The 23,380-nt window shown below is 45.2% G+C and overlaps 1 protein-coding gene across 6 annotated transcripts in view; it reads right to left on the bottom strand.

The window, feature by feature from the left end:
• col15a1b (collagen, type XV, alpha 1b) overlaps positions 1-23,380 on the bottom strand; it is an 86,171-nt gene that overhangs the window by 7,658 nt on the left and 55,133 nt on the right. For 3 of the 6 annotated variants that reach the window (XM_034105074.2, XM_034105069.2, XM_071206320.1), the window contains 25 exons: positions 22,465-22,505; positions 22,155-22,328; positions 21,862-21,888; positions 21,718-21,780; positions 20,767-20,844; positions 20,543-20,605; positions 20,329-20,457; positions 13,133-13,186; positions 12,442-12,477; positions 12,208-12,339; positions 7,291-7,350; positions 7,070-7,105; positions 6,849-6,890; positions 6,597-6,659; positions 5,993-6,028; positions 5,810-5,893; positions 3,477-3,542; positions 3,097-3,132; positions 2,633-2,695; positions 2,413-2,502; positions 1,783-1,818; positions 1,588-1,641; positions 1,320-1,376; positions 1,116-1,175; positions 744-788 (listed from right to left, as the gene is read on the bottom strand). In XM_034105074.2, coding sequence (XP_033960965.1) covers positions 744-788; positions 1,116-1,175; positions 1,320-1,376; positions 1,588-1,641; positions 1,783-1,818; positions 2,413-2,502; positions 2,633-2,695; positions 3,097-3,132; positions 3,477-3,542; positions 5,810-5,893; positions 5,993-6,028; positions 6,597-6,659; positions 6,849-6,890; positions 7,070-7,105; positions 7,291-7,350; positions 12,208-12,339; positions 12,442-12,477; positions 13,133-13,186; positions 20,329-20,457; positions 20,543-20,605; positions 20,767-20,844; positions 21,718-21,780; positions 21,862-21,888; positions 22,155-22,328; positions 22,465-22,505 — 1,625 coding nt within the window. The remainder of the gene's footprint in view (positions 1-743; positions 789-1,115; positions 1,176-1,319; positions 1,377-1,587; positions 1,642-1,782; positions 1,819-2,412; positions 2,503-2,632; positions 2,696-3,096; positions 3,133-3,476; positions 3,543-5,809; positions 5,894-5,992; positions 6,029-6,596; positions 6,660-6,848; positions 6,891-7,069; positions 7,106-7,290; positions 7,351-12,207; positions 12,340-12,441; positions 12,478-13,132; positions 13,187-20,328; positions 20,458-20,542; positions 20,606-20,766; positions 20,845-21,717; positions 21,781-21,861; positions 21,889-22,154; positions 22,329-22,464; positions 22,506-23,380) is intronic. The other 3 variants (XM_034105071.2, XM_034105073.2, XM_034105070.2) reach the window with 2 other exon arrangements.

The raw sequence follows: 23,380 nt of genomic DNA, 5'->3' as shown, positions 1-23,380 counted from the left end.
AGGAAGAGTGGCAATGATAGGAAGTGAGAGATTTTATTTGTTCATGACTGTTGCTTTTTAAATTCAAATAATCAGTCAATAAAATGTTATTGAGATTCTAAATGTATCTAGACCTAGAATACATTTAATATTTTTAGCAGCATGATTCTGTTATGACATAAACTCATCAGTCAGGTCAACATTTTGAAATGAATGTTCATACAGTTATGAAGGAAACCGTCACCACACCAAAAACCTCAAAAAGGACGCCATTCACCAAGTTCCCTCTTTGTTTGCCTTGTCTTTCCGGAAAGGACAGACAAGGCAAGAAGGATTTAGAGTCAGACCCACTTTGAAACCCAGAAATAACATTTTTCATTTTGGATTTCACCAAAAATCTTAATGAACCCAAGATGCACCAAAGATTGTGGACTTTAATCTAACATTTGTTGCATGCAACATCCAATATTAGCATCCAACAACAAATGTGTAAGACAGTGAAATACATGTCAAACTTCCTATGAGAGGAATGTTAACGCCTGATGACATTAGGCCAGAACCTCAGACATTTATCCCTTTTAAGGACCATTAGGACAGAGAAAGGAGAGGAGCACATGAAGGGAGGTAAAGTAAGGGGGGAGGAATGGGGTGCTGTTTGTAGCCCAGACCAGAGAGCTGCCATGCTGCTACACCCACACAACAACAGAACCACCTCATTTTTTTTAAATGAAACAGACCAATCAGATGGTCCGATTCAGACTTACTCGTCCCATTTTGCAGTGCGGTCTGGGGCGCACCGGAAACACTGTCTTTAAAATTCAAAGAAGAGCAGCGTCAACAGACTAAATTAGTCAGGTCCAATACTGTGCTAAAGATTAGCTTTAAAGAAAGGATTACAAACAAATAAACACATATACAAACACTCAAATTGCTTTTAGAGAAATTCCAGTGAACCAAGGTCCTAATTTCTTTAATTCAAGTACACATTCACGGTACGGTGATGCTCTTTGGAAGCCAAACCTGGTGTTGGAGCATCAATAACAAAAAGTGTAGTGGATTTCTACCAATCAAACACATTTTTTGTACTTGGCAAAATGGCAAATTAGAGAAATAAAAAGGCCAAATTGGAAACTTACTCCTTTTAGCCCAACTACTCTTCCTGGAAGTCCAGGCGGGCCCGGAGGACCCGGAGGTCCCTGAGAGAGAGAGAGAGAGAATATTATCACATTTGTGATACTGACCCATCTCAGTAATACATAGGTATCTGTGTATACAATGTTCAAATGCTTTATGGATTCAACAACAAGACAAATCTGATATTTTCTATCCTTTCCTCTTACCGATAGACCCACAGCATCTCCTTTGTCACCTTTCCTCCCAGGCATACCAGATCGTCCCTACGTGAACAGAAAATAAAACTTGTCAGTATTTATGAAACACACACACACACAAAAAAGATTGTGCACAGTTTGAGCTGCAAAGTATGGGTTGATGACATCCTCCAGGTAAGAACTCTTTACAGACTATATATGTATAGAAGACTTTGGGAACATCACTCTTCTGGTTGAATGGTCATTTTCCTTTATTCAAGTATTAAAAGGTACTTACTGGGCGACCAGGAAAGCCATATTCTCCTTTTTGTCCATTTGGTCCTATCGGGCCCTGAAACAAACAGACAAAGTGATGTAAACAAAAATTAAATATATCACTAAGCACAGAAGTTTATAACAGAAATATATGGACGTGTGTATACTGTAGCTTGTCCTTAATTAAAATGTGTCACCTGATACATTGCCAACTCACCATTAGTCCAGCAGGTCCAGAGAAACCACGGTCACCCTATGAATTCACAAAGCAGAACACAGCAAAATGTGAAATGAGGAATTGGCATTGTGTTTACATCATTGGTTTCGCTGACTGTAGGTCTCTAGAATAAGTGAACTCCCATCAACCCAAACCCCCATAAGGTCCCTAAAAAAGCAGAGATGCATTGTAGTTATTTGGTATTAAGATCTAAAAAGGAGTTAAGTTGCAGTGTCTTTAAAAAGCAAGAAAATTGGAGGCAATCGGTGTGGATTATCAGGTCAAATAAAACTGAACATTTTTGTTTAAGGACTTACGACAACCACACAAACGCTACCATGTCTTGTTAATTGACTGTGCTGCTGAAGCATCAATCAGTAGAAAATTGACATCAAATCACCAGTGTGCCTCTTTCAATGTGTGTGTTGACTGGCTGACGGACTGCTGTTGATATAGTGCTGTTTAGTTAGACTTAGACCAAATATATGTATTGTAGGGATAAGTGTGTAGGGCTAGCATGATCAACTACAGCATAAAAACAACTTCATCATCCTATGTCTTTGACCACTGTTAGTTACTGAGTAAGGTATGGTTTTAACAGATAGGGGTCAGGGGTCTCCTGTATGGTACCTTGAGGCCTTTCGGCCCCTGCGGAGCTCTTGGTGTTGATATGAGGGATCCATCAGCAGCAATGGTCACCCCTGGCTCCCCTTTCTCCCCCTGTTACAGCAAAGAAACAAACACAAAATGTTTTCCAGTCCATTATGTTTCTGCATAAAATGTTCACACCTTTTCGACATTTTGAGATATGTACTCACATATTTTAATCCACATTCTGTATAGTTCTCACCTTGAGCCCTAATGGCCCCTGGACACCTGCAGGGCCTACGTCTCCCTTTGGTCCCCTGGGGCCCTGGAGAGGGAAGAAAGAGTGGCGAGTGAGTTAGGAGGTTGAGTGATGACGATGATAGCGTTTTAAAGTATGGTCCTTGGTGTGAAGCTTTATGAATTGTACAGTTGTTAAAATAAGTGTCAAGTTTTTTTTTTGATTACCGAAGGGCTAAAACCTTCTGATATGTATTCTAAATTATGTGTCTTTGTGTCCTCAAAGGAAAACCCACCCTCTGAGGCAATAACATTTGCAACACTTTGGGTACCTACGCTGTTTAGCCCAAAGACAGCAAAAACCAAATTGGTAGAAAAAAATAATTACATTACTATCATATCATTTTAACATCTTTGTTTATGAATTGCAAAATACCCATGAAGACATTAATTTTAGACATTCAGAAGTCAGTTGCAAAATGGTCTTACAGGAAATCCTGCTCTGCCAGGCAAGCCTTCAGGGCCCTGCAACACGCAGATGAAACACAAACAAACAAACAAACAAACAAACAAACAAACAAGCAACATGCACAAACATTAACACAGAGCCAAGCAAAATAAGTAAGGCTGGGCTAACAACATGCTCATTCAGTACAAAGCATCATCAAACAGAAAAGCAGCCAAAGCACTTCAGACTGCATCAATTATGTTACGGTTAAGTTATATCTCCTTGTCTTTAATAATGTAGTTTGTTCATGTTGCACATGTGTGTTTGTTATCTATTAATGTATCAGCTGTTTTATGTTAGCATTTAAACATTTGTGCAGAAGGTAGCATCTTAAAGATAGAAATAGCTCAGTTCTACACACCACGGGCCCTGGTGGTCCTCTGATATCTGTGAAGTTGAAGATCCCATCTGTCATGTTGAGCAGCAGCTGTAGACAGAACATACATATTAAGTAAAAGTGGGCATGTTGAAAACATTTAGAGATTTGTAAATGTTATTCAATAGGTTCTTTATGAAGGACCACACCAACAACTTTACACCAGTATAGTTTCAAAACGGAGCCTAAGGGTCAAGTGGGTACAATAAATGTGTTGTTCAATAGCATTAAGTTAACAATTAACAGTTTAGAAAAACACCCTGCAGATAGAAAATAAAGATGATGACACCAAATAGTACATATAACTATACAGTGGTAGAAATTATATTTACTCCTAAAAAGACTGTACTTAAATACAATTTCGAAGTAGTTGATTTTATTTCTTCATTTTATACTACTTTACACTTTTATTTTGTTACATCTCAAAATAAATATTGTACTTTTTACTCCAATATATGTATCTGACAGCTCTATATTATACATACAAAATATAATTAAATTAATACATTTTGTTACTTAATTTTAGATTCAACTCGCAAGCTGAAGTTAAGTAATTAGCTCAACCTTTATCATCTTAATCCAATGATAAAATATAAATTATTCAGAAATGGTATGGCAAAATCTACTTTTGGTACTTTCAGTACAGTGTGTACTTTTCCCACAAAGGTTCATCAGAACTTAGTTAATCAGAACTCTTTAGTTTTCATGAACTAAGTACAGATCGCGTTCACACCGGAATAAGTCCCTTAGGATTAGGCAAATGAAGCCGCTGACGTCACTTCTTCTGCTTTGGGTTTACTGGCAGGCCGCAAACAACTTCATGGCGTATACTGCCACCCGTCCCCGGCCGGAAGTCCCCGGAGTTGGGGACTGGCTCCAGTCCTACCTCTCCGGCAGATCCCACTTCATCTCCCTCAACAACCACTCCTCTGCCACAGCTTCAGTCACCCAAGGTGTTCCCCAAGGTTCAGTACTCGGCCCCCTCCTCTTCATCATCTACATCCTCCCCCTTGGTCAGATTCTCCGTCAATACAAGCTAGACTTTCACTGTTACGCTGACGACACACAGATTTACCTCAGCACCAAATTCCCCCACAACCCCCCCCCTCACCCACATCCAATCCTGTCTGACTGCAATAAAATCCTGGATGCAACACAACTTCCTCAAACTCAACAGCAATAAAACTGAACTCCTCCCCATCGGCTCCACCCTCAGCAAAAACCCCACCTCCGCAATATTGCCAAATTCCGTCCCTCTCTCGCCCGCCCTGCAGCTGAGCGATTCATTCACGCCTTCATCTCCTCCCGCCTTGACTATTGCAACTCACTCCTCTACGGCATCAGCACTACATCCCTCAATAGACTCCAGCGTGTCCAGAACGCAGCCGCCAGACTGCTCACCCACACCAAATCATGTCATCACATCACCCCGGTCCTCAAAGAACTCCACTGGCTCCCCGTTTCACACCGCATCCATTACAAACTCCTGGTCCTCACTTACAAAGCCCTCCACCATCTGGCCTCCCCCTACCTCACTGACCTCCTCATCCTCTACCAACCACCCCGGTCCCTCAGATCCACCTCAGCCGGTTTGCTTTCCATCCCCAAGGCCAAACTCCGGAGCTTCGGGGATAGAGCCTTCTCTGTGGCAGCCCCGAAGCTCTGGAACTCCCTCCCCCAAGACCTCCGTGAGTCTGAGTCCCTCATCCTGTTCCAGTCCCGACTCAAAACCCACCTTTTCAACTCTGTATCCATAAGCCCCCCCCCCCCCCCCCCTCTCAACCAACTGCTTTTCTGTTTTGTTTTGTTTCTTTGTTGCTTTTTGGTTTTGGTTTTGTTTGTTTGTATACCCTCCCTCCCAAATGTAAAGCGTCTTTGGGTTCAAGAAAAGCTCTATAGAAATAATAATAATAAGCCTTCCGAGTAAATCGCCAGAACGCCGACACCTCCTCATCTCCACCGCTCCCATGTTTTCTTTTGTGTTGCCATAAATTAGTCTCTCTCCGTTTGTGCGCTGGGCTAATGCTAATAATGCTAATGCCAGCAAATACAATGGCGGCTTCACAAAACTGTGACATAGGAAAAAATCAGACATAGGAACCTTTTTCTCCCATGAAAGTACCTGCTCTCTAGCAGGGACGGAAAAGTGGGTAAAAAGGTTCTCATGAACACATTTTAGTTCCGGATTTTTTTGGTGTGAACGCAACATTTTGGAACTATATCGGAACTAAAGAGGAAAAAGTACTGCGGTGTCAACGCGCCTTTTGTGTGTGTTTGTTTGTGTTTGTGTGTGTGTGTGTGTGTGTGTATGTGCGTACATCCGGCAGATTAATGGTTGGTCCAGGAGGTCCAGGAGGCCCAGGGGCTCCTGGGATACTGAGTCCATCAATGCCTCGATCACCCTTCATAAGACAAAACAGACGGTTATCAGTCTGTTATTGAAATGTAATTGTGAAATAAAACTAGACCAGTTTGACATTTTATTTTTTCAGCAACTCTACCTTGGATCCTAGATTTCCTTTTTCTCCTTTAGCCCCCTGTTTGTAGAATAAAGATAAATAAAGAAAACAAATGTATAAATGGGTTATCAACAAACTGCAGTGCATCATGCTTAAGGGTGATAGTTTAAATGTATTTAAATCAGTTTGACTCTTCAGTCCTTGAATGGTGGGGGCTAGCTGTTTACCTTTACTTTGCATTTGTATGCTAAGCTAATGCTAATCACGGCCTGGACATCTTTTATGAATCAGAATCAGAAACAATTGTATTGCCAAGTGGGTTAACACAGACGAGGAATTTGTCTTGGAGTTTTTGGTGCATACATAAAAATAAAACAGTGATAAAAAACGATTTAAAGAAAACTGTAATAACATTAGAATATAGCAATATTTACAATGAATATGGATGAAATATAGGACTGACAGTATTAGGATGAACAAGATATTGTTATTGTCGAATTAGGCTTCAGAAAATTAACTGATGACTAGAAGTCCAAAACACACAAAATTACAAAAGTTCAGAAAAGCAAAACAGTATTTAGATTTGTAATGATTATGTCTTATTATAACTTTAAAAAACACATTTGTAAAAACATCCGCTACTTACTCTGGCTCCTGGTAGTCCAGCAGGACCCTGGCGGCCCTCTGGTCCTTTGTCCCCGGGTTCACCCTGAAATCACAGCATGGCAACACTTCTTCTTAGTGACGCTTACAACTAGATACTATACTTGTTTCTCTCATAGAATAGATCAAATGCTTTCCAATGGCATTTCTCACTGTATCATCATACTCAAACAATAAAAAGACTAAGAATAAAGGTAAATATTTCTGCAGCAGTGCCATTTCAGAATCAAATTACCTTGACGGAGAGCCCTGGTGCTCCTGTGGTTCCATCCTCACCCTACAGGAAAAACAAGAGGTACTGTTCAACTCCAGCGCAAGAGAAAACATTGCAGAGTGTACGCAAGGGCAAAACTACTCACAGAGGAATCAGGCGATAAATATTATTGGCTATTCAAAATCAAAATCCCCTTAGCATGCATAAAGCGAGCAGACAATACATTTTAAGGAATATATTACCTTAGGTCCTGTTGAACCATGTATACCAGGTGGACCCTGAAAAAAGAAAAAAAGAAAATGACTAATGCAACAAAATAAACAAATATTCATACTTCCCATGTCTTCCCATTTTTAAGACTTTTTGAAGATTGAATCAAGACATTTTAATACCGAACAATGCCTTTTTTTAAAATAGATAATTTAATTTAGGATTTTTTTAGCATCTGTAAGGAATCTCTTACCTGTGTGCCTCTGACTCCGGTTCCAATGAGCATGTCACTCTTCCCAGATCCTTCCATATCCTGAAACAGAAACACAGTCTGATGTTAAACATTGATTTAACTGAAATCTTTATCGACCCATGTGGCTCTTCTCTGACCTACATGAGGCGTTGTCTCTTCATTGGTTTATTAGTTCAAGTCTGTTGTGGCTCGACAGTTATGTTATGTTAAGTTATGTTTTCTAGTCTAGTTTTGTGTTTTTGATCTTGTCACTTCCTGTTTTTATTTTGAAAGTAATCCTTCCCTCTCATTCCAGATTCCACACTTCCTGCCTTTGTGTGTTTCCCGCCCTTGAGATTGCTTGGCCTTGCCCTGATAGTTCTATTTCGTATATGGCTTTGCCCTCTAAGGCTATCGCTATTGGGTTATCCCTCTGCGTCCCTGCGCAGCACTGAAACACTTGTAGTCCACGCCCACCCGCTAGGTGGGCCCCACCCTCGGGCCTCCTTCCGGTATAAATAGGAAGGCGGCCCGGCAATCTGCTCCCTCTTTTCTTCAGCAACCAGCAGTACTGAAGCACAGGAAGATCAAATCATGAGCAATGATAGTGTCCGCGAGTGTCCCTCGTGCAAAACGGGGTACATCATGAGCTATGATTTGCACCCAATATGCGAATCCTGCCTGGGGCCAGAGCACGCGGACGCGGCTCTCAGCCAGCAGGTCGCATGTTCACATTGTGTTCGTCTCATTGCATTTCATTTCAAACCTTTATTTATCGAGATTGGTCCCATTGAGATCATAGATCTCTTTTTCAAGGGAGACCTGCAGCATATAGGTTCCACATGAAACATAAAACAATAAAGGACATTATACATTAATGTATTAATCCCATCATCCGACAGGAAGCGAAGGGCGGATGCTCTAGCTGCTGCGGGTGAGGAGGACGATTGGCCCATCCAGAACGGGGGCAGCCTGTTTCTGGAGGTGAGTGGGTAGGAGTCGGACCCCCCCCCCACAGTTCAACGGGATACAGGTGCCACGCCTGTCATCCCGAGAACAGTGTCTTGCGCTCCAAGCAGAGCTACGGGAACTCCTGTTGAAAGAGGCTATTTCCAGGGTTCCCCAAGAGGAAGAAAATCAGGGGTATTACTCCCGCTATTTTCTTATCCCGAAAAAGACGGGGGGAATAAGACCCCATCCTCGACCTGTCAGCTTTCAACAAGGCAATAATGAAAAGGCCTTTTCACATGCTGACGGTCAAAAGGGTGCTAGAGTGTGTTCACCAGAGAGATTAGTTCACTTCTATAGACCTAAAGGATGCATACTTCCATGTACCCATCATCCCGCAACACAGGAAATTCCTGCGGTTTTCATTCCAGGGAATATCGTAGCAGTACAACCGTCTGCCGTTCGGTTATTCCCTGGCTCCTCGCACTTTTTCAAAGTGTGTAGAAACGGCATTACAGCCGCTACACAGAGGAGGGATGAGAGTACTATTTTACCTGGACGACCTGCTGCTGCTGGCTCGCTCCAGGGAGGAAGCGGCTTTACAGACGGTACAACTCATATCGCATCTGTCAAAGCTGGGTTTCATAATAAACTGGAAAAAGAGCTGTCCTCTTCCCTCCCAGAGTATTGTTTACCTGGGGGTGGAATTGAACTCAGCCCGCATGAGAGCACGACTCTCACGGCAGAGAGTGGAGACGCTGACAGCTCTCCTTCGACGCGTCACACCCGCAGCGTGGTGACGTCACTCTCCGTGATGCGGCTGCTCGGCATGATGGCAGCAGATAACGGGGTGATTCCCCTGGGTCTCCTGCACATGAGGAGACTGCAGAGGTGGTTCATCAGCCTGCGCATCGACCCCGTACGACAGAAGAGGCGCATGGTGGTCATCCCTGTGTCCGTGGGTTCAGACTTAACCTATTGGAAAAGTCCCCACGTCCTGTCAGAGGGGGGGCCCTGGGCAGAGTTACGTCACACATCTCGGTGTTCACAGACGCATCTCTCTCAGGGTGGGGAGGAACGTGCATGTCACAGGCAGTGGGAGGACAGTGGCCGGCTCACATGTCCTTCCACATAAATGTGCTGGAATTGATCTCCGTACGGAGAGTAATTCAGCATTTTGCCCCGTTGCTGCGGAATCAGCATGTGTTGATTCGCACAGACATCAATCGCCAGGGCGGTGTACGCTCAGCACAGCTTCTGAACACAGCCAGACGGCTGTTGATCTGGGCGCGCGCACACATGCTCTCCATCAGAGCACTGTATGTGCCCGGAGAGCTGAACAAAGGGGCAGACCTCATGTCCAGAGGAGGTCCTCGCCAGGGGGACTGGAGCCTCCATCCCGAGCTGATCGCCCAGGTTTGGAGCCGGTTTGGAGCCGGTTTGGGAGGGCGGAGGTGGATCTGTTCGCTGCATGCGGGAACGCGCAATGCGCCCTCTGGTTCTCCCTGTCAGCACGGGACCACCCCCCACTGGGGGTGGACGCATTCGCACATCGGCCATGGCCCAGGGGACTGCTGTACGCCTTCCCACCAGTCCCGCTGATTCCTCGGTTACTGGACCGAGTGCAGGAGGAGCGACTGTCAGTGATCCTAATTGCCCCGGAACGCACGGGAGCTTCCTGGTTTCCATGCCTACAGCGTACGCTGTCAGGCAGGCCGTGGGAAATTCCGTGGCGGGGGGGATGCTCTCTCACAGGTGGAGGGAGGAGCGATCTACAGTCACCCAGTGATAGGCCAGCCCTTATGGGCATGGCCCCTGAGCGGGAACACTTAGAGAGGTTGGATCTCTCTCAAGATGTTGTACGCACCATTCAGGGAGCCAGGGCCGCGTCTACCAGAGCGTCCTACACAGCCAAGTGGGCAGCGTTCCAACGTTGGTGTGTAGAAAGAAGCCTGGACCCCATCACGTGCCCCCTGCCTCACGTGCTGTCATTCCTCCAGCTGTTGTTGGACAGGAATTTGGCGTTCAGCACAATCAAGGTATATGCGGCTGCCATATCATCTTGTCACGCGGGTTTCGGAGCAGGGACGTTGTTCAGTCACCCCCTGATGAAACGGTTTCTGCAAGGGGTACGAAGACTCAGACCGGTATCACGTGCACTGGCGCCTCAGTGGGATTTGGCTTTGGTGTTACGAGCACTAAGCAAAGCCCCATTTGAACCTTTAGAGCAGGTTCCCCTCAACATGTTATCAGCCAAAGTAGTACTGCTTTTGGCTCTAACATCAGCAAAAAGGGTGAGTGATTTATCCGCTCTCTCTGTGGCCCCGTCATGCCTCCGGATCCAAGGGGATGGCAGTTTGGCTGTGTTACGTCCTAACCCAGCATTTATGCCAAAGGTCATCACAAGCTCTTTTAGGTCAAGAGTGATCACCCTGGACGGGTTTTTTCCACCTCCTCATAAATCGGAGGAAGAAGCCACATCTCATCTCCTCTGTCCGGTGCGCGCGCTGTCCTGCTATGTGGCGCGCACGGCGGCATGGCGCCGTTCTCAGCGCCTGTTTGTGCATTATAGAGAGCGCTCGATCGGGCAACCTCTGTCGGCACAACGGCTGTCACACTGGCTGTGTGAGGCTGTGTCACAGGCGTATGTCTCCTCTGGGGTGGATCCCCCGGAGAACATCAATGCGCACTCCACCAGAGGAATTTCCTCCTCCACGGCGTTGCACGGAGGACTGTCAGTGGAAGATATTTGCACGGCTGCATCTTGGTCTTCCCCCTGTTCATTTATTCAATTTTATTTGAGGGAGGTCTCCCATTCCTCTCTGATGCACCCTGTACTGGGTGTCCTGTCGGAGTGAGTGACGTCAGGGATCCAGCGGTGCGCCTCTCTCCTGCCTCTCGGCACACAGAGAGCGGCCCTTTTCCCCTCGTATGAGAGGGATGTTCCTTTTACTCTGACACACTTCGTACGGAGTGCCTGGTCAGAGTGAGTGACGTCAGGGATCCAGCTGAGCACTCTCCTACCTGTCTGACACGCAGAGAGCGGCTGTTCCCCCTCTATGATCGTAGGATAAGGTGGGAGCTCCGTCTCTACTTTCTCACAGCGGCCGGTAGGTATTGTTCCCAGCCTTCACCCCGTTGGGAAGATATGCATGTTTTGCTATGTTCCAGGGACGGTGATGCGCCATTACGCATGGCACAACAGGCAGGGGGGTGTTATTGAGCAGGTGTGTCTGTGCTTCTAGTGCCGGGCGGACCCAGTGGGGCGCAGACTACATCATGCTTCGCCCTTAACCCAATAGCGATAGCCTTAGAGGGCGAAGCCATATACGAAATAAAACTGAGGTTACCTACTGTAACCCAGCTTCTATGAGTAAATAAGCGCTGGGCCCCACTGGCTCTACGAATAGCTGAAGAAAAGTTATATTATATGGGAGCAGATTGCCGGGCCGCCTTCATATTTATACCGGAAGGAGGCCCGAGGGTGGGGCCCACCTAGCGGATGGGCGTGGACTACAAGTGTTTCAGTGCTGCGCGGGGGCGCAGAGGGATAACCCAATAGCGATAGCCTTAGAGGGCTGCGCCATTTACTCATAGAAGCTGGGTTACAGTAGGTAACCTCAGTTTTCACCTGTGCCCACCCCCCTCACCTATAAATAGCCCTTGTGTTTCTTTGTCCCTTGTCAGTTCGTTATGTTCCATGCTGTGAGAACCTGGTCCTTTGACTCCTGAACTTTATATTTAGAAAATACCTTTTGTCAAGTGAGTTTTGGAAAACCTTTTTCCCACTGGATGTGTGATTTTGATTTTGTAGAAAATATTTTTTTTTCCACGTGTCGTGTGACTTAATATCCGTTATTAAACTACTTTCTGTTTTTGGACAACTGTCTCCGAGTCCTGCATTTGGGTCCTGTGTCCTGTGCCTCAGTTCACGACAAAGTCGATCTATATGAATTGTATGCTTAGATCTTTGATTTGAAATAGGGTCACCTCTACAAAGAATTTGGTTGGCCAGGGAGGGCCAGGGGGTCCTGGGGGACCGGATGGGCCCCTCTTCCCCGGTGGTCCACTAGGCCCTGGAGCCCCTGAGGATCCATTTGTCCCCAGAGACCCGCATTCACCCTGCAGAGAAAAAAATATATGTTGTGGATAAAATAAAATAGAAACAACACCAGCAAAGGATTTATTTTGTCTCTATGTACTCTGTGTATAGTTGTGTATTACCTTTGGTCCAGGTTGACCAGCTAACCCTTGTTCACCCTGAGGAAGTAAAAAATAAATAAATAAATAAAGTATCACTTATTCTGATATCATAGCATCATTAGTAGAGGCCGTCCATTTATCATAAAATATAAACGTAAACAAAACTATTAGGTGTGTGTTGTAGAGCCAGTATATTACGAACAATTCTTGTATTCAGAATTGTATGTCAAATATCGGACTACCCACCTAATAAAAACAATTTCAAACCATGGTCATTTGGCTGAGTCCAGCAGTGCCTTAATTTGGTAAAACAGTTCTTAAGCAATAAAGACAACATGGTTGGAGATCATGTACAATCATTAGCCTGAGCATTGAGGCAGTGAGCTAAAGTTGCCGTTAAACATGGCATCATTGTTTTTGAGAGGCACAATTGAAAAAGAGCCTCATAATTCCCTTGGCCTTTATTGTAGTTTACATTCATTTCGTATATCCTTCATCAATTCTCAGGCTTTTGACTGTAGTGTGTACAGTATAGTACATTATAAGAAAAATGCTTGTAATCAGAATTGTACATCTTCCAAATATCTGACTATATCCACCTAATTATATCATCTCAATGTCATGGTGATTTTGGTCCAGCAGTGCCTTAATTTGGTAAAAATAGTTTCTGACTTTGATATGATATGGCGCACTGAGCTCCTATAAAACATACCTTCTCTCCCAAAGCTCCTGATAGGCCTGGACTGCCATTTCTTCCTGCTAGACCCTGGACATAGAAATACAGACAGACACGAGAAGAGGTAAAAAGCAGTGATGAGTCAGAGAAAGTATGGCAGTATATGAAAGAGTGATATGATGCCAAGCTGATTGTTGACCCTTTAGCCATTCCAACAGGGACCAACGCCAAATCCAAAGAATACAGTAAAGGAGTACTGGGTAACTTTCCTTTAGTGATGAGATCATCCATGCCAACATCTGTCTGACTCAGCTGAATCAGCCTTGTCTCCTTTTTATTCATTTAGTTCTTTATTTTAATATTTATAACATAACATAGGATTTCATAAAGTATTTTTAAAATAGTTTATACATTATTCGAATATAGGAATAGTAGATAGGATTACTTAAAATATAGTACCTTATATTTCATCTTTTTTTCCCTTTAGACACTTGTGGTTTATTCTTAAAAACCCTTACCCTTACCCACCCCCCATTTTCCCTCTGCTGGCCTATGGCCTTGTAGAGGGTAACGGGGTACAGAGACGCTTAGATAAGCGGGGGAGTGCATCTGACGAAGAGATAGGTTGTTGTGCTCCCTCTTGTCACGATTCTCATGTTTTGTCACGTTTGTAGTTTTGTCTGTGTTGGTGTTTTTCTTGTCCTTGGGTTTTATTGTGTAAAGTGTTCACCCCCGTTTCCTGCCTGTCTGCTTTATGTCTGTTTCCCTCCCTGATTACCCGATTGTGTTCACCTGTTGTCCTTGTGTTTCTCCTCCCCTGCCCAGCTGTGTCTTGTTCTGTGATTACCCTTCTGTGTATTTAGTCTAGTCTTCCCCTGTGTTCCATGTCGGTTCATTGTTTCCCCTCCATGTTATTTCACGGTCTGTGTTCCTTGTGCAGCTTTATTGGATATTTTGGATTCTGCCTTGTTTTTGCCACAGCTTTATTATTTAATAAAGCTCGCTTTTCGTTATTCTGCATTTGAGTCCTACCTGCTTCACCCATTCGTAACAGAATGAACCGACCAAAAATGGACCCAGCGGATATGGAAGATTTTGAGTTAGATCTGTTCGATCTAGACTTTTCCCTTCAATGTTATCATGCCGAGTGGAAAGGAACTTCTTCTAGAAAGGACAAAGAGGCTATTCTCGAGAGGGCACGAATGGAGGTGGCCGAAATACCTTGGTTGAGGAGCTTTTCACAAGTTGTCCTGAGGACTGGTCCGACGCATCTAACCCTTTCCTCGGATCCGACTACGGTCCTGTTGGAGGTCCACGGAGTCTCCAAAGAGCCTCTAGGAGACGCAGGGTCAGGATTCCAGCTCGTGCTCCAACAGCCATGATCCCGGCTTCAGTTCCGGTTTCCACAGCCATGGATCCATGCACCAGTACCGGCCCGCAAAGCTATGTTTCCTTGCTCGATTACCTGGCCCACACAGCCATGGTCCAGGCCTCGGTTCCGGTTCCAGCGGCTCCAGTTCCAACCTCAGACCTTTTCTCAGGAACCCGTCTGGCGTTTGGAGGTCCACGGAGCCTCCAAAAGGTCTCTGGAAGATGCAAGGCCAGGATTCCAGCCCGTACTCCAGCGGCTCCAGTGCCGGTCCCAGCAGCCATGGTTCTGGCCCCAGCGGCCATGGTTCCGGCCCTGGTTCCGGCCTCGGCAACCATGGTTACAGCCCCAGTTCTGGCCCCAGCAGCCATGGTTCCGGCCCCAGTTCTGGTCCCAGCTGCCATAGTCCCTCCTCTAGTCCCTTCTCTAGTCCCTTCCCTAGTCCCTCCTCAGGTCACTTTCCTAGTCCCTTCTCCAGTCCCACCTCTAGTCACTTCCATAGTCCCTTCTCCAGTCCCCCTTTTAGTCACCTCTCTAGTCCCTTCCCAAGTCCCTTCCCAAGTCCCTTCTCTAGTCCCTTCTCTAGTCCCTTCTCTAGTCCCATCTCCAGTTCCCTCTTGAGTCCCCTCTCCAGTCACCTCTCGAGTTCCATCTCTAGTTTCTACTCAAGTCCCGCCTCTAGTCAATTCCCTAGTCCCATCTCTAGTCCCTCTTCTAGTCACTTCTCCAGTCCCCTCTCGAGTTCCCTCTCGAGGTCCCTCCTCTAGTCCCTCCTTTAGTCCCTGCTCTAGTCCCTCCTCGAGTCCCCTCTCTAGTTCCCCTCTCAAGTCCCCTCTCGAGTTCCCTCCTCTAGTTCCTCCTCTAGTCCCTCCTCTTGTTCCTCCTCTAGTCCCCTCTGGAGTTCCGTCTCTAGTTCACCTCTCGAGTCATGTCTCAAGTCCCTACCCAATGTCCTGGTCTGTTGGAGGTTCCGCTGGGGGTCCTGCCAACTCCATGTCCTGTCCCGTTGGAGGCCCCGTCGACTACTCCTCTGCCGGGGGTCCTACCAATCGTATGTCTGTCCCGTTGGAGGTCCCGCCGTCTACTCTCCTGCCGGGGGTCCTGCCAACTTCTTGTCCTGTCTCGTTGGAGGTCCCGCCGTCTACTCTCCTGCCGGGGGTCCTGCCAATCCTATGTCCTGTGCCGTTGGAGGCCCCGCCGACTACTCTCCTGCCGGGGGTCCTGCCAACCCTTTGTCCCGTCCCGTTGGAGGTCCCGCCGTCTGCTCTCCTGCCGGGGGTCCTGCCAGCTCCTTGTCCCATCTCGTTGGAGGTCCCACCGACTGCTCTCCTGCCGGGGGTCCTGCCAACCCTTTGTCCTGTGCCGTTGGAGGCCCCGCCGACTGCTCTTCTGCCGGGGGTCCTGCCAGCTCCTTGTCCTGTCCCGTTGGAGGTCCCGCCGACTACTCTTCTGCCGGGGGTCCTGCCAACCCTATGTCCTGTGCCGTTGGAGGTCCCGCCGACTGCTCTCCTGCCGGGGGTCCTGCCAATCCTATGTCCTGTTCCTCTGGGGGTTCCGCCGACAACTCTTCTGCCGGGGGTCCTGCCAACCCCTTGTCCTGTTCCGTTGGCGGCCCCACCATCACCTGTCTCACCGGGGGTCCTGCCAACTACTGGTCCTCTTCCGTGGGGGATCCTGCCGAAGCCTGTCCCACTGGCTCCGGTTCCTGTTCGGCCGACACCGGGTCCTGCCCGGCCTCCGGAGCTGTCTGGTCTTCGCCCTCGAGCCCGGCCCCCTGAGAGCCGCGGTCTTCTCCCTCGAGCCCGGCCCCCTGAGTGCCGCGGTCTTCGTCCTCGGGCCCGGCCCCCTGACTCTTCCTGCCGCTGCTTTTGCCCTAATGCACGGCCCCCTGAGTTTGCCCGCTGTGGCCTTCGCTCCTTTTTGAACTTTGCCTTGCCCCCAGGCCGTCCACCCGAGACCCCCTCCTTGGTCTCTGCCTTGCCCCCGGGCCTTCTGCCCGAGACCCCCTCCTTGGTCTCTGCCTTTCCCCCGGGCCGTCCACCCGAGACCCCCTCCTTGGTCTCTGCCTTGCCCCCGGGCCTTCTGCCCGAGACCCCCTCCTTGGTCTCTGCCTTTCCCCCGGGCCGTCCGCCCGAGACCCGTCCTCCAGACCCCCTCCACCCACCCTTTCTTGGCCCTAGTTATGTGTCCTCCCTCCGGTCCCCCTCCACCCACCCTGCTGGACCTTTTTTTTTTGGGACGTCTGGGATCCGTCCCTTGAGGGGGGGGTTCTGTCACGATTCTCATGTTTTGTCACGTTTGTAGTTTTGTCTGTGTTGGTGTTTTTCTTGTCCTTGGGTTTTATTGTGTAAAGTGTTCACCCCCGTTTCCTGCCTGTCTGCTTTATGTCTGTTTCCCTCCCTGATTACCCGATTGTGTTCACCTGTTGTCCTTGTGTTTCTCCTCCCCTGCCCAGCTGTGTCTTGTTCTGTGATTACCCTTCTGTGTATTTAGTCTAGTCTTCCCCTGTGTTCCATGTCGGTTCATTGTTTCCCCTCCATGTTATTTCACGGTCTGTGTTCCTTGTGCAGCTTTATTGGATATTTTGGATTCTGCCTTGTTTTTGCCACAGCTTTATTATTTAATAAAGCTCGCTTTTTGTTATTCTGCATTTGAGTCCTACCTGCTTCACCCATTCGTAACACCTCTCTCTGTTTCTTATCCTATATCTAATAGAACTGCTCGGGTCTTGATAGATTGAGTGGGGAAGTTCATGAGATCTTTCTAGAGGGTTATCAAGAATAACTTTTATCCAATGACCTTTTCCCTCTCTGTCTGTGTCTGTGTATTCTCTTGTTCCGATTAACCCAGCCAAATCTTTTTTCTTGTTTTGTATCTATATCTACGCCGGGATCCGGAGTCGAGGCTGATCCTCTTGCTGTAGTCCTGTGTCTTGGATCCTCTATCCTGAGTTCTGGATTAAGTCGTGGATGTTTCGGGTCGTGGCTGAACTTGTCTCTCCGGTCCTGCCTTGGGTCTCGTCATGCTGCTTCCCTGATGGCTTCCACAGGATTGTAGCTGACATCCTCGTGGATTCATCTTCTTATTACAGACACATGCATTTCCTAACATTCGGTCTATATGCTGTAAAATGTATTATCTCTTCGATTTACACACGGCATCTATTGCACGTCTGTCCGTCCTGGGAGAGGGATCCCTCCTCTGTTGCTCTCCCTGAGGTTTCTCCCATGTTCCCCTTAAACTGTGGGTTTTCTCTGGAAGTTTTTCCTTGTACGATGTGAGGGTCTAAGGATAGAGGGTGTCGTTTTTCTCATACTGATATTCTGAACAATCTGTGCTATTGTATTAGCTGTAAAGTGTCTCTACTGTAGGCTATTTTTATTATATGTACAGCACTTTGGCTCGACCAAAAATCGCTTATAAATGTGCTATATCAATAAAACTTCATTTGATTTGATTAAACTGTGTTTCTCGTACAGAGAACTGTAATTTTAATTCGATAGGAACTCATTTTGTTCTGGATAACATTTGTTTTTATGGAACAAATACAGTTTTAATCAAAGTGCATACAAGTCTTTTGAGAGGAGGCTTTGGTGGAAGGATGGGTGAAACAAACAGGAATTTGACACAAAATGCCGCATATGAGTCCTGTGTTAAACCAATAGTCAAGTTAAATGATTAAAATGTATGTCCGTGAGTTAAATATAACAAACATACTTATTTTAACCCATACCATGATCTTTGCCTAGACCCAACCAATAACTTTATTGGGATTTTTTCATTTTGATTTACAACTTTAATCACATTTAAAACTGCTACTGCAGTCTGTGAGAAAATATGTTATGACATTGTTTACATTTTAATTATTGAGAAAATAGTTTCAGGAGACATTGACTTCAATATACCTCGCTCACACTTTAGTATAGAGTATTAGGAGATGTTTGACTTACTCAAGTCACAGTCAAGTTAGACCAACTGTATCATTTATCCAATTGTTCTTACCATATTAAAGATAATAGAGATGGTATTAATCAGTGGAGTCTGCAACTTTAGAGGCAAGGATGATGTCTGTATTTCTCATCACTTAAGGAAAGTTGATAATGATAAAAATGCAATGTATTCCTTTAAGTAAGCAGCATCAGACCAAAGTACAGCAATGTTTTGCTCATCAAAAACTTGCATATAGTGGGGCACATGATTTGAGCCATATACAATTAGGTTATTAGTTAATTTTACCAACTCAGTTTTAGATATTTTTGCATAAATCTGAGCACATCAGTGTACCTTGGTACTTGACTGAGAATAGCTAATATACGTACAGCAATATACAAAAAGGGGAAATAACACAGATCAGTGAAAAGGCAGATTTGCTCCAACACCATGTTGTCAGAAAAAAATGGCAGCTCAAGCTCAGGTTATACAGCACATTTGAGATCAGTTCCTGTCAGTTCAGAATGATATAACGCCGAAATGTTCCATGTGAGAATGACAACATTTGAACTGAAAGGAAATGAATAGGAGGTAATTGACCAATGTCCAAAGCAGGTCACACAGGTTTTTCAGCAGTGGCTGCCAGTGGGAATTTCAAGGGGCAAAGGAAGCAGTGACACACACACACACACACACACACACACACACACACACACACACACACACACACACACACACACACACACACACACACACACACACACACACACACACACACACACACACACACACACACACACACACACACACACACACACACACACACACACCTCAGCCAGGTGACAACAACATCCATTTAGCCAGCTGCCAGAAAGCAATAAAGACAACATGGTTGGAGATATTGCACAATCATTAGCCTGAGCATTGAGACAGTGAGCTAAAGTTGTCATTAAACATGGCGTCATTGTTCTTGAGAGGCACAATTGAAAAAGAGCCCCATAATTGCCCCCCTTTAATGTAGTCTACATTCATATCATACATCCTGCCTCAATTCTCAGGCTTTTGACTGTAGTTCTGCCTTTTATCGTTTGCAAACAAATACCTCGCCTGAACCCCAAGCAGACCCAAAGTCAAGCCCAGAACCGGACGCAAAGCCGGGATCAGAGCTGAACCCGGAGCTGAACCCAGAGCCGAGGTCAGAGGAAAACTCTGAGCTCAGTCCTGAAGCATCAGACCCAGAGCCACTAAACCAATCCTCATACATCTGGAACAAGGGTGGAGAGGAGGAAGAAGGTGGAGAAGAAGATTGAGGAAGACATATAGGTGAGGAGATATAGGAGGAAGATTGAGGGTGATATCAGGGGGGTGACAGGAACAGAGGCAGAGGGAGGATAAAAGATACTCTCATCACATCATTGGCCAGGACACACATATATATTAAGAAGAAAGACAAATCATTGATAATAGAGACAGAGATACAGCAACAACAACAGCAACCTTACAAAGCATGTGTTATGGATTCAAACTTTTAAATTACGCTATTCCTTTGGCAATCATAAGAAATATATGAGTGACCTAGTGAGGTCAATTCAGTCTAGTCAAACTTGACAAGTGATAGATGTTAGAAACCAGTCAGTGTAACCTTAAGTTTTAAAAATAAGGGCAATGCAAAATGCAATGCCTTTGGTAAGCAAATACAGATTGGAAGATACAGTATGTAAATGTGACACTGAACTGATATTTAATATAAAAATATATATAATTTGACTATTGCCATATTTACAATGTTAGATGAAGTATTCAGTGCCTGCCCTTCAACATTATTTGAGTGGGGGTTGATTATATTTGAAAATCAACCCCCATGCATTGAGGTCTTACTTTTAACATTTTGCTAAAAGTAGATCGCAGTATATTTTGTATCCATGGGACTCACTGGTAATCCGGGTTTCCCTTGCGGTCCGTCTTTGCCGGGTAGACCAGCATATCCTGAAGAGAAGCCCTCAGCTGAGGATGATGGTAAGGGTCCAGGGGGACCCGGGGGCCCGGGTAGACCAGGATGACCCTAGTTGAAAGAGATGTTTTATTTTGTTTTCATTTCAGTAAATTACACTATTGGATATGTACAGTATGTGTGTCTTCTGTCTTACCCTGATGAGCTCAGTGTCACTGTCCAGGTCTTCAAAGCCAGAACCCAGGGCATCTGCTCCATACTAAAGATAAAACACAGAGTCTAATACATGAGGCTACAGGCATCTTGTCCTTCACTCTGGTTGCTTATAGGCTTGACCCTTATCTCCAAAGACAGTATCTCAAGTTTGTTTTATGTGTAACAACAATAAGACAGAGGAAAACCATGGACCATGATACTGACCGATACACTGTGTGATCTGGGCGGTCCAGGAGGCCCAGGGAGGCCTGGGGGGCCCGGAGCACCAACTCCTTGGTCTCCCTGTTAGGCAAGAGAGTATGAGGAAAGCTTTATTTCATGATTTTCCCTCCTTTGAAATATTTGTTTTTGGAAAGTACAGCTCAAAATTGTTTTGGTAGAAAACAAAGTCTATATAAAGAGGAGTAACAAGGTGGTGTAAAATGTGTATTGGATGTACTGAATAACAGCCTTTCTGCTTAATTCATATCATCCAATTGTTTGTAAATAAGTAATAACACTAAGACGTTGTTGTATTGAAAGATGGAATATTGGCTACATTTTCACCTCTTTTTTTATGTGCTTTCAGCTGTATGGCTGCTACTGTTCAACATTGAATAGGTTTGTCCTGAAAAGATGGTTCATCCAACTGCTATCTATTTTTTATTGAAATTATTATATTTGACATATCTAAGGAATTATAAAAAACTGATTTTCAATTAGTTTACTTCAATTTATTCATATTATTTTTGAGTTAAAGGTAGGTAAGATTGGAGAAACCAGCTCGAGTGCGCTAGAATTTGAAAATACACAGCCGGAACAAATCTGCCACTTCCTTACAGAGCCCCTCCTCCAACACACACGAACGCGCACATGACCAATGAGGGCACGAGATAAGTTTGTGCACAGATGGAAGGCTGACAGGCAGGTAGGCCATCCAGTTACTTTAGCCGGGCCGGCTCAGATGATTGGTCGTGCTTTTTACAGTAGTACGGCTTCCACAGATGATATTTGTTTTATGTATTTATTGTCAAAGCATTTAAGGTATTCATTGCTATCGGGATGTTAAGAGCATTCCATGGAATATAACAAAAAGTGTTTCTGAAGTCAATTACATACCCCACCTTTAAGAGTCGCAATAAGTTGTTATTTGCAAGTTGTGTGCTTTTGTCGTACCTTCTCTCCTTTAGATCCAGCTTCTCCGTCAGAACCTGATAATCCCTGAGTTCCTCTTTGACCCTGCACACATTTAAGTAATCACACGTTATATATAGCATAGCAATGATGACATGCGTTAAACAGCAGAGATAAACAACTTACTGCATCTCCCTTATCACCCTTGTGTCCCTGTAAAGAGTAGAGCAAGATTTAGGATCAGTATTACATTTAATGAAAACACACACACACACACACACACACACACACACACACACACACACACACACACACACACACACACACACACACACACACACACACACACACACACACACACACACACACACACACACACACACACACACACACACACACACACACACACACACACACACACACACACACACACACACACACACACACACACACACTCCCTATCTCGCTGGCACACACACCGCCTGTCCGTCTCTCCCTTGCTGTCCTGGGGACCCGGGGGCTCCGGCTGGTCCTTGTGTCCCTCTCGGCCCGGGTTGAGCTTGCCCAGGTAGAGGGGTGGGGCCTGGGTGTCCAGGTGGGCCTCTGGGTCCAGGACTTCCACGCTCTCCTTTTATCCCATGTCTGACATGACCCTAAACATTCATACAAAATATAACGTCCATGAGTAGAGAGCAGAGAAGTTTTTATAAAAGAGATACTGCTGTGCAAAAATAATTTGGATTTGTCATCATTTTAAACAATATAATATAAAAGTCAAAGTCAACTCACATCTCTGGGTCCCTCCCCTGGCTCCTGTGTCATGTGTGGCCCTGTACACAGCATATCACATCATCAACAGGTGCGACCAATCAGAGTCTAACAAGGTAACACTGTCCAGTCTGTAGCTTGACATAAGGGCCACTTTTTCATTTTCCCAACCAACATTTATCATGCTAGTCCCGTAAGGACAGAATCGCAAGCCTGCTTTCCTTAAGCTTTGGGCCACCGCTGTCCCTGTTGAGGCTGCTAATTAAAACATTAGATAGTGGTCTTCAGTAGAACAAAATCCTACAAAAATATCTAATATTTTAGTAATAGACACAGCCAATGAACTGTTCAAATGTAAAAGCAATGTAAAAAGATTAGGTTCAATTAACTTTAAAGACTACAGTTAATATATTGGTCTTTCATAGAACTGTCTTATCTAGAACATTATATATTTAATTAGTATATGGTAATTAGTATTATTTGTGGTTTATGTCATTTCTACTGTAGATATAATAAACGTCCTGTTGTTTATTGTTACATTTTATTTAATTAAAAAGAAAAAATGTAATTACTCAATTTGGGATAAATAAATTCTCTATCTATCAAAACCTTGATAGGAAAATGAAAAAAAATCAAGTGATTCAGTTATTCATTATAATCTTAATTATTCTTTTGAATTTTTTTGATGTTTCTAAGACTATAAAAAAAAAAAACATTAGGGGGAAAAAATATAGGTTACTTACGTAACCCCAGTCCTCAGAGTAACATGAAGTGAGATGTCTCACTATGGGATGCGCCTCATCGCGGAGCAAACAGAGGCATCAATCTCATTACGCCAATCCTGATTGGCTGGTGATCTTGACGTCAGTGTCAGGGAATTCACCCCCTATAAGTAGCTTGCGCCACGACGCATGCGTCATTCAAAATAAGCACCTCT

This window comes from Pseudochaenichthys georgianus, chromosome 17 (assembly GCF_902827115.2).
Source record: "Pseudochaenichthys georgianus chromosome 17, fPseGeo1.2, whole genome shotgun sequence".
In the NCBI taxonomy this organism is placed as follows: domain Eukaryota; kingdom Metazoa; phylum Chordata; class Actinopteri; order Perciformes; family Channichthyidae; genus Pseudochaenichthys; species Pseudochaenichthys georgianus.
The sequence above is the reverse complement of the archived record's forward strand: the minus strand, read 5'-3'. Positions and strand labels throughout refer to the sequence as shown.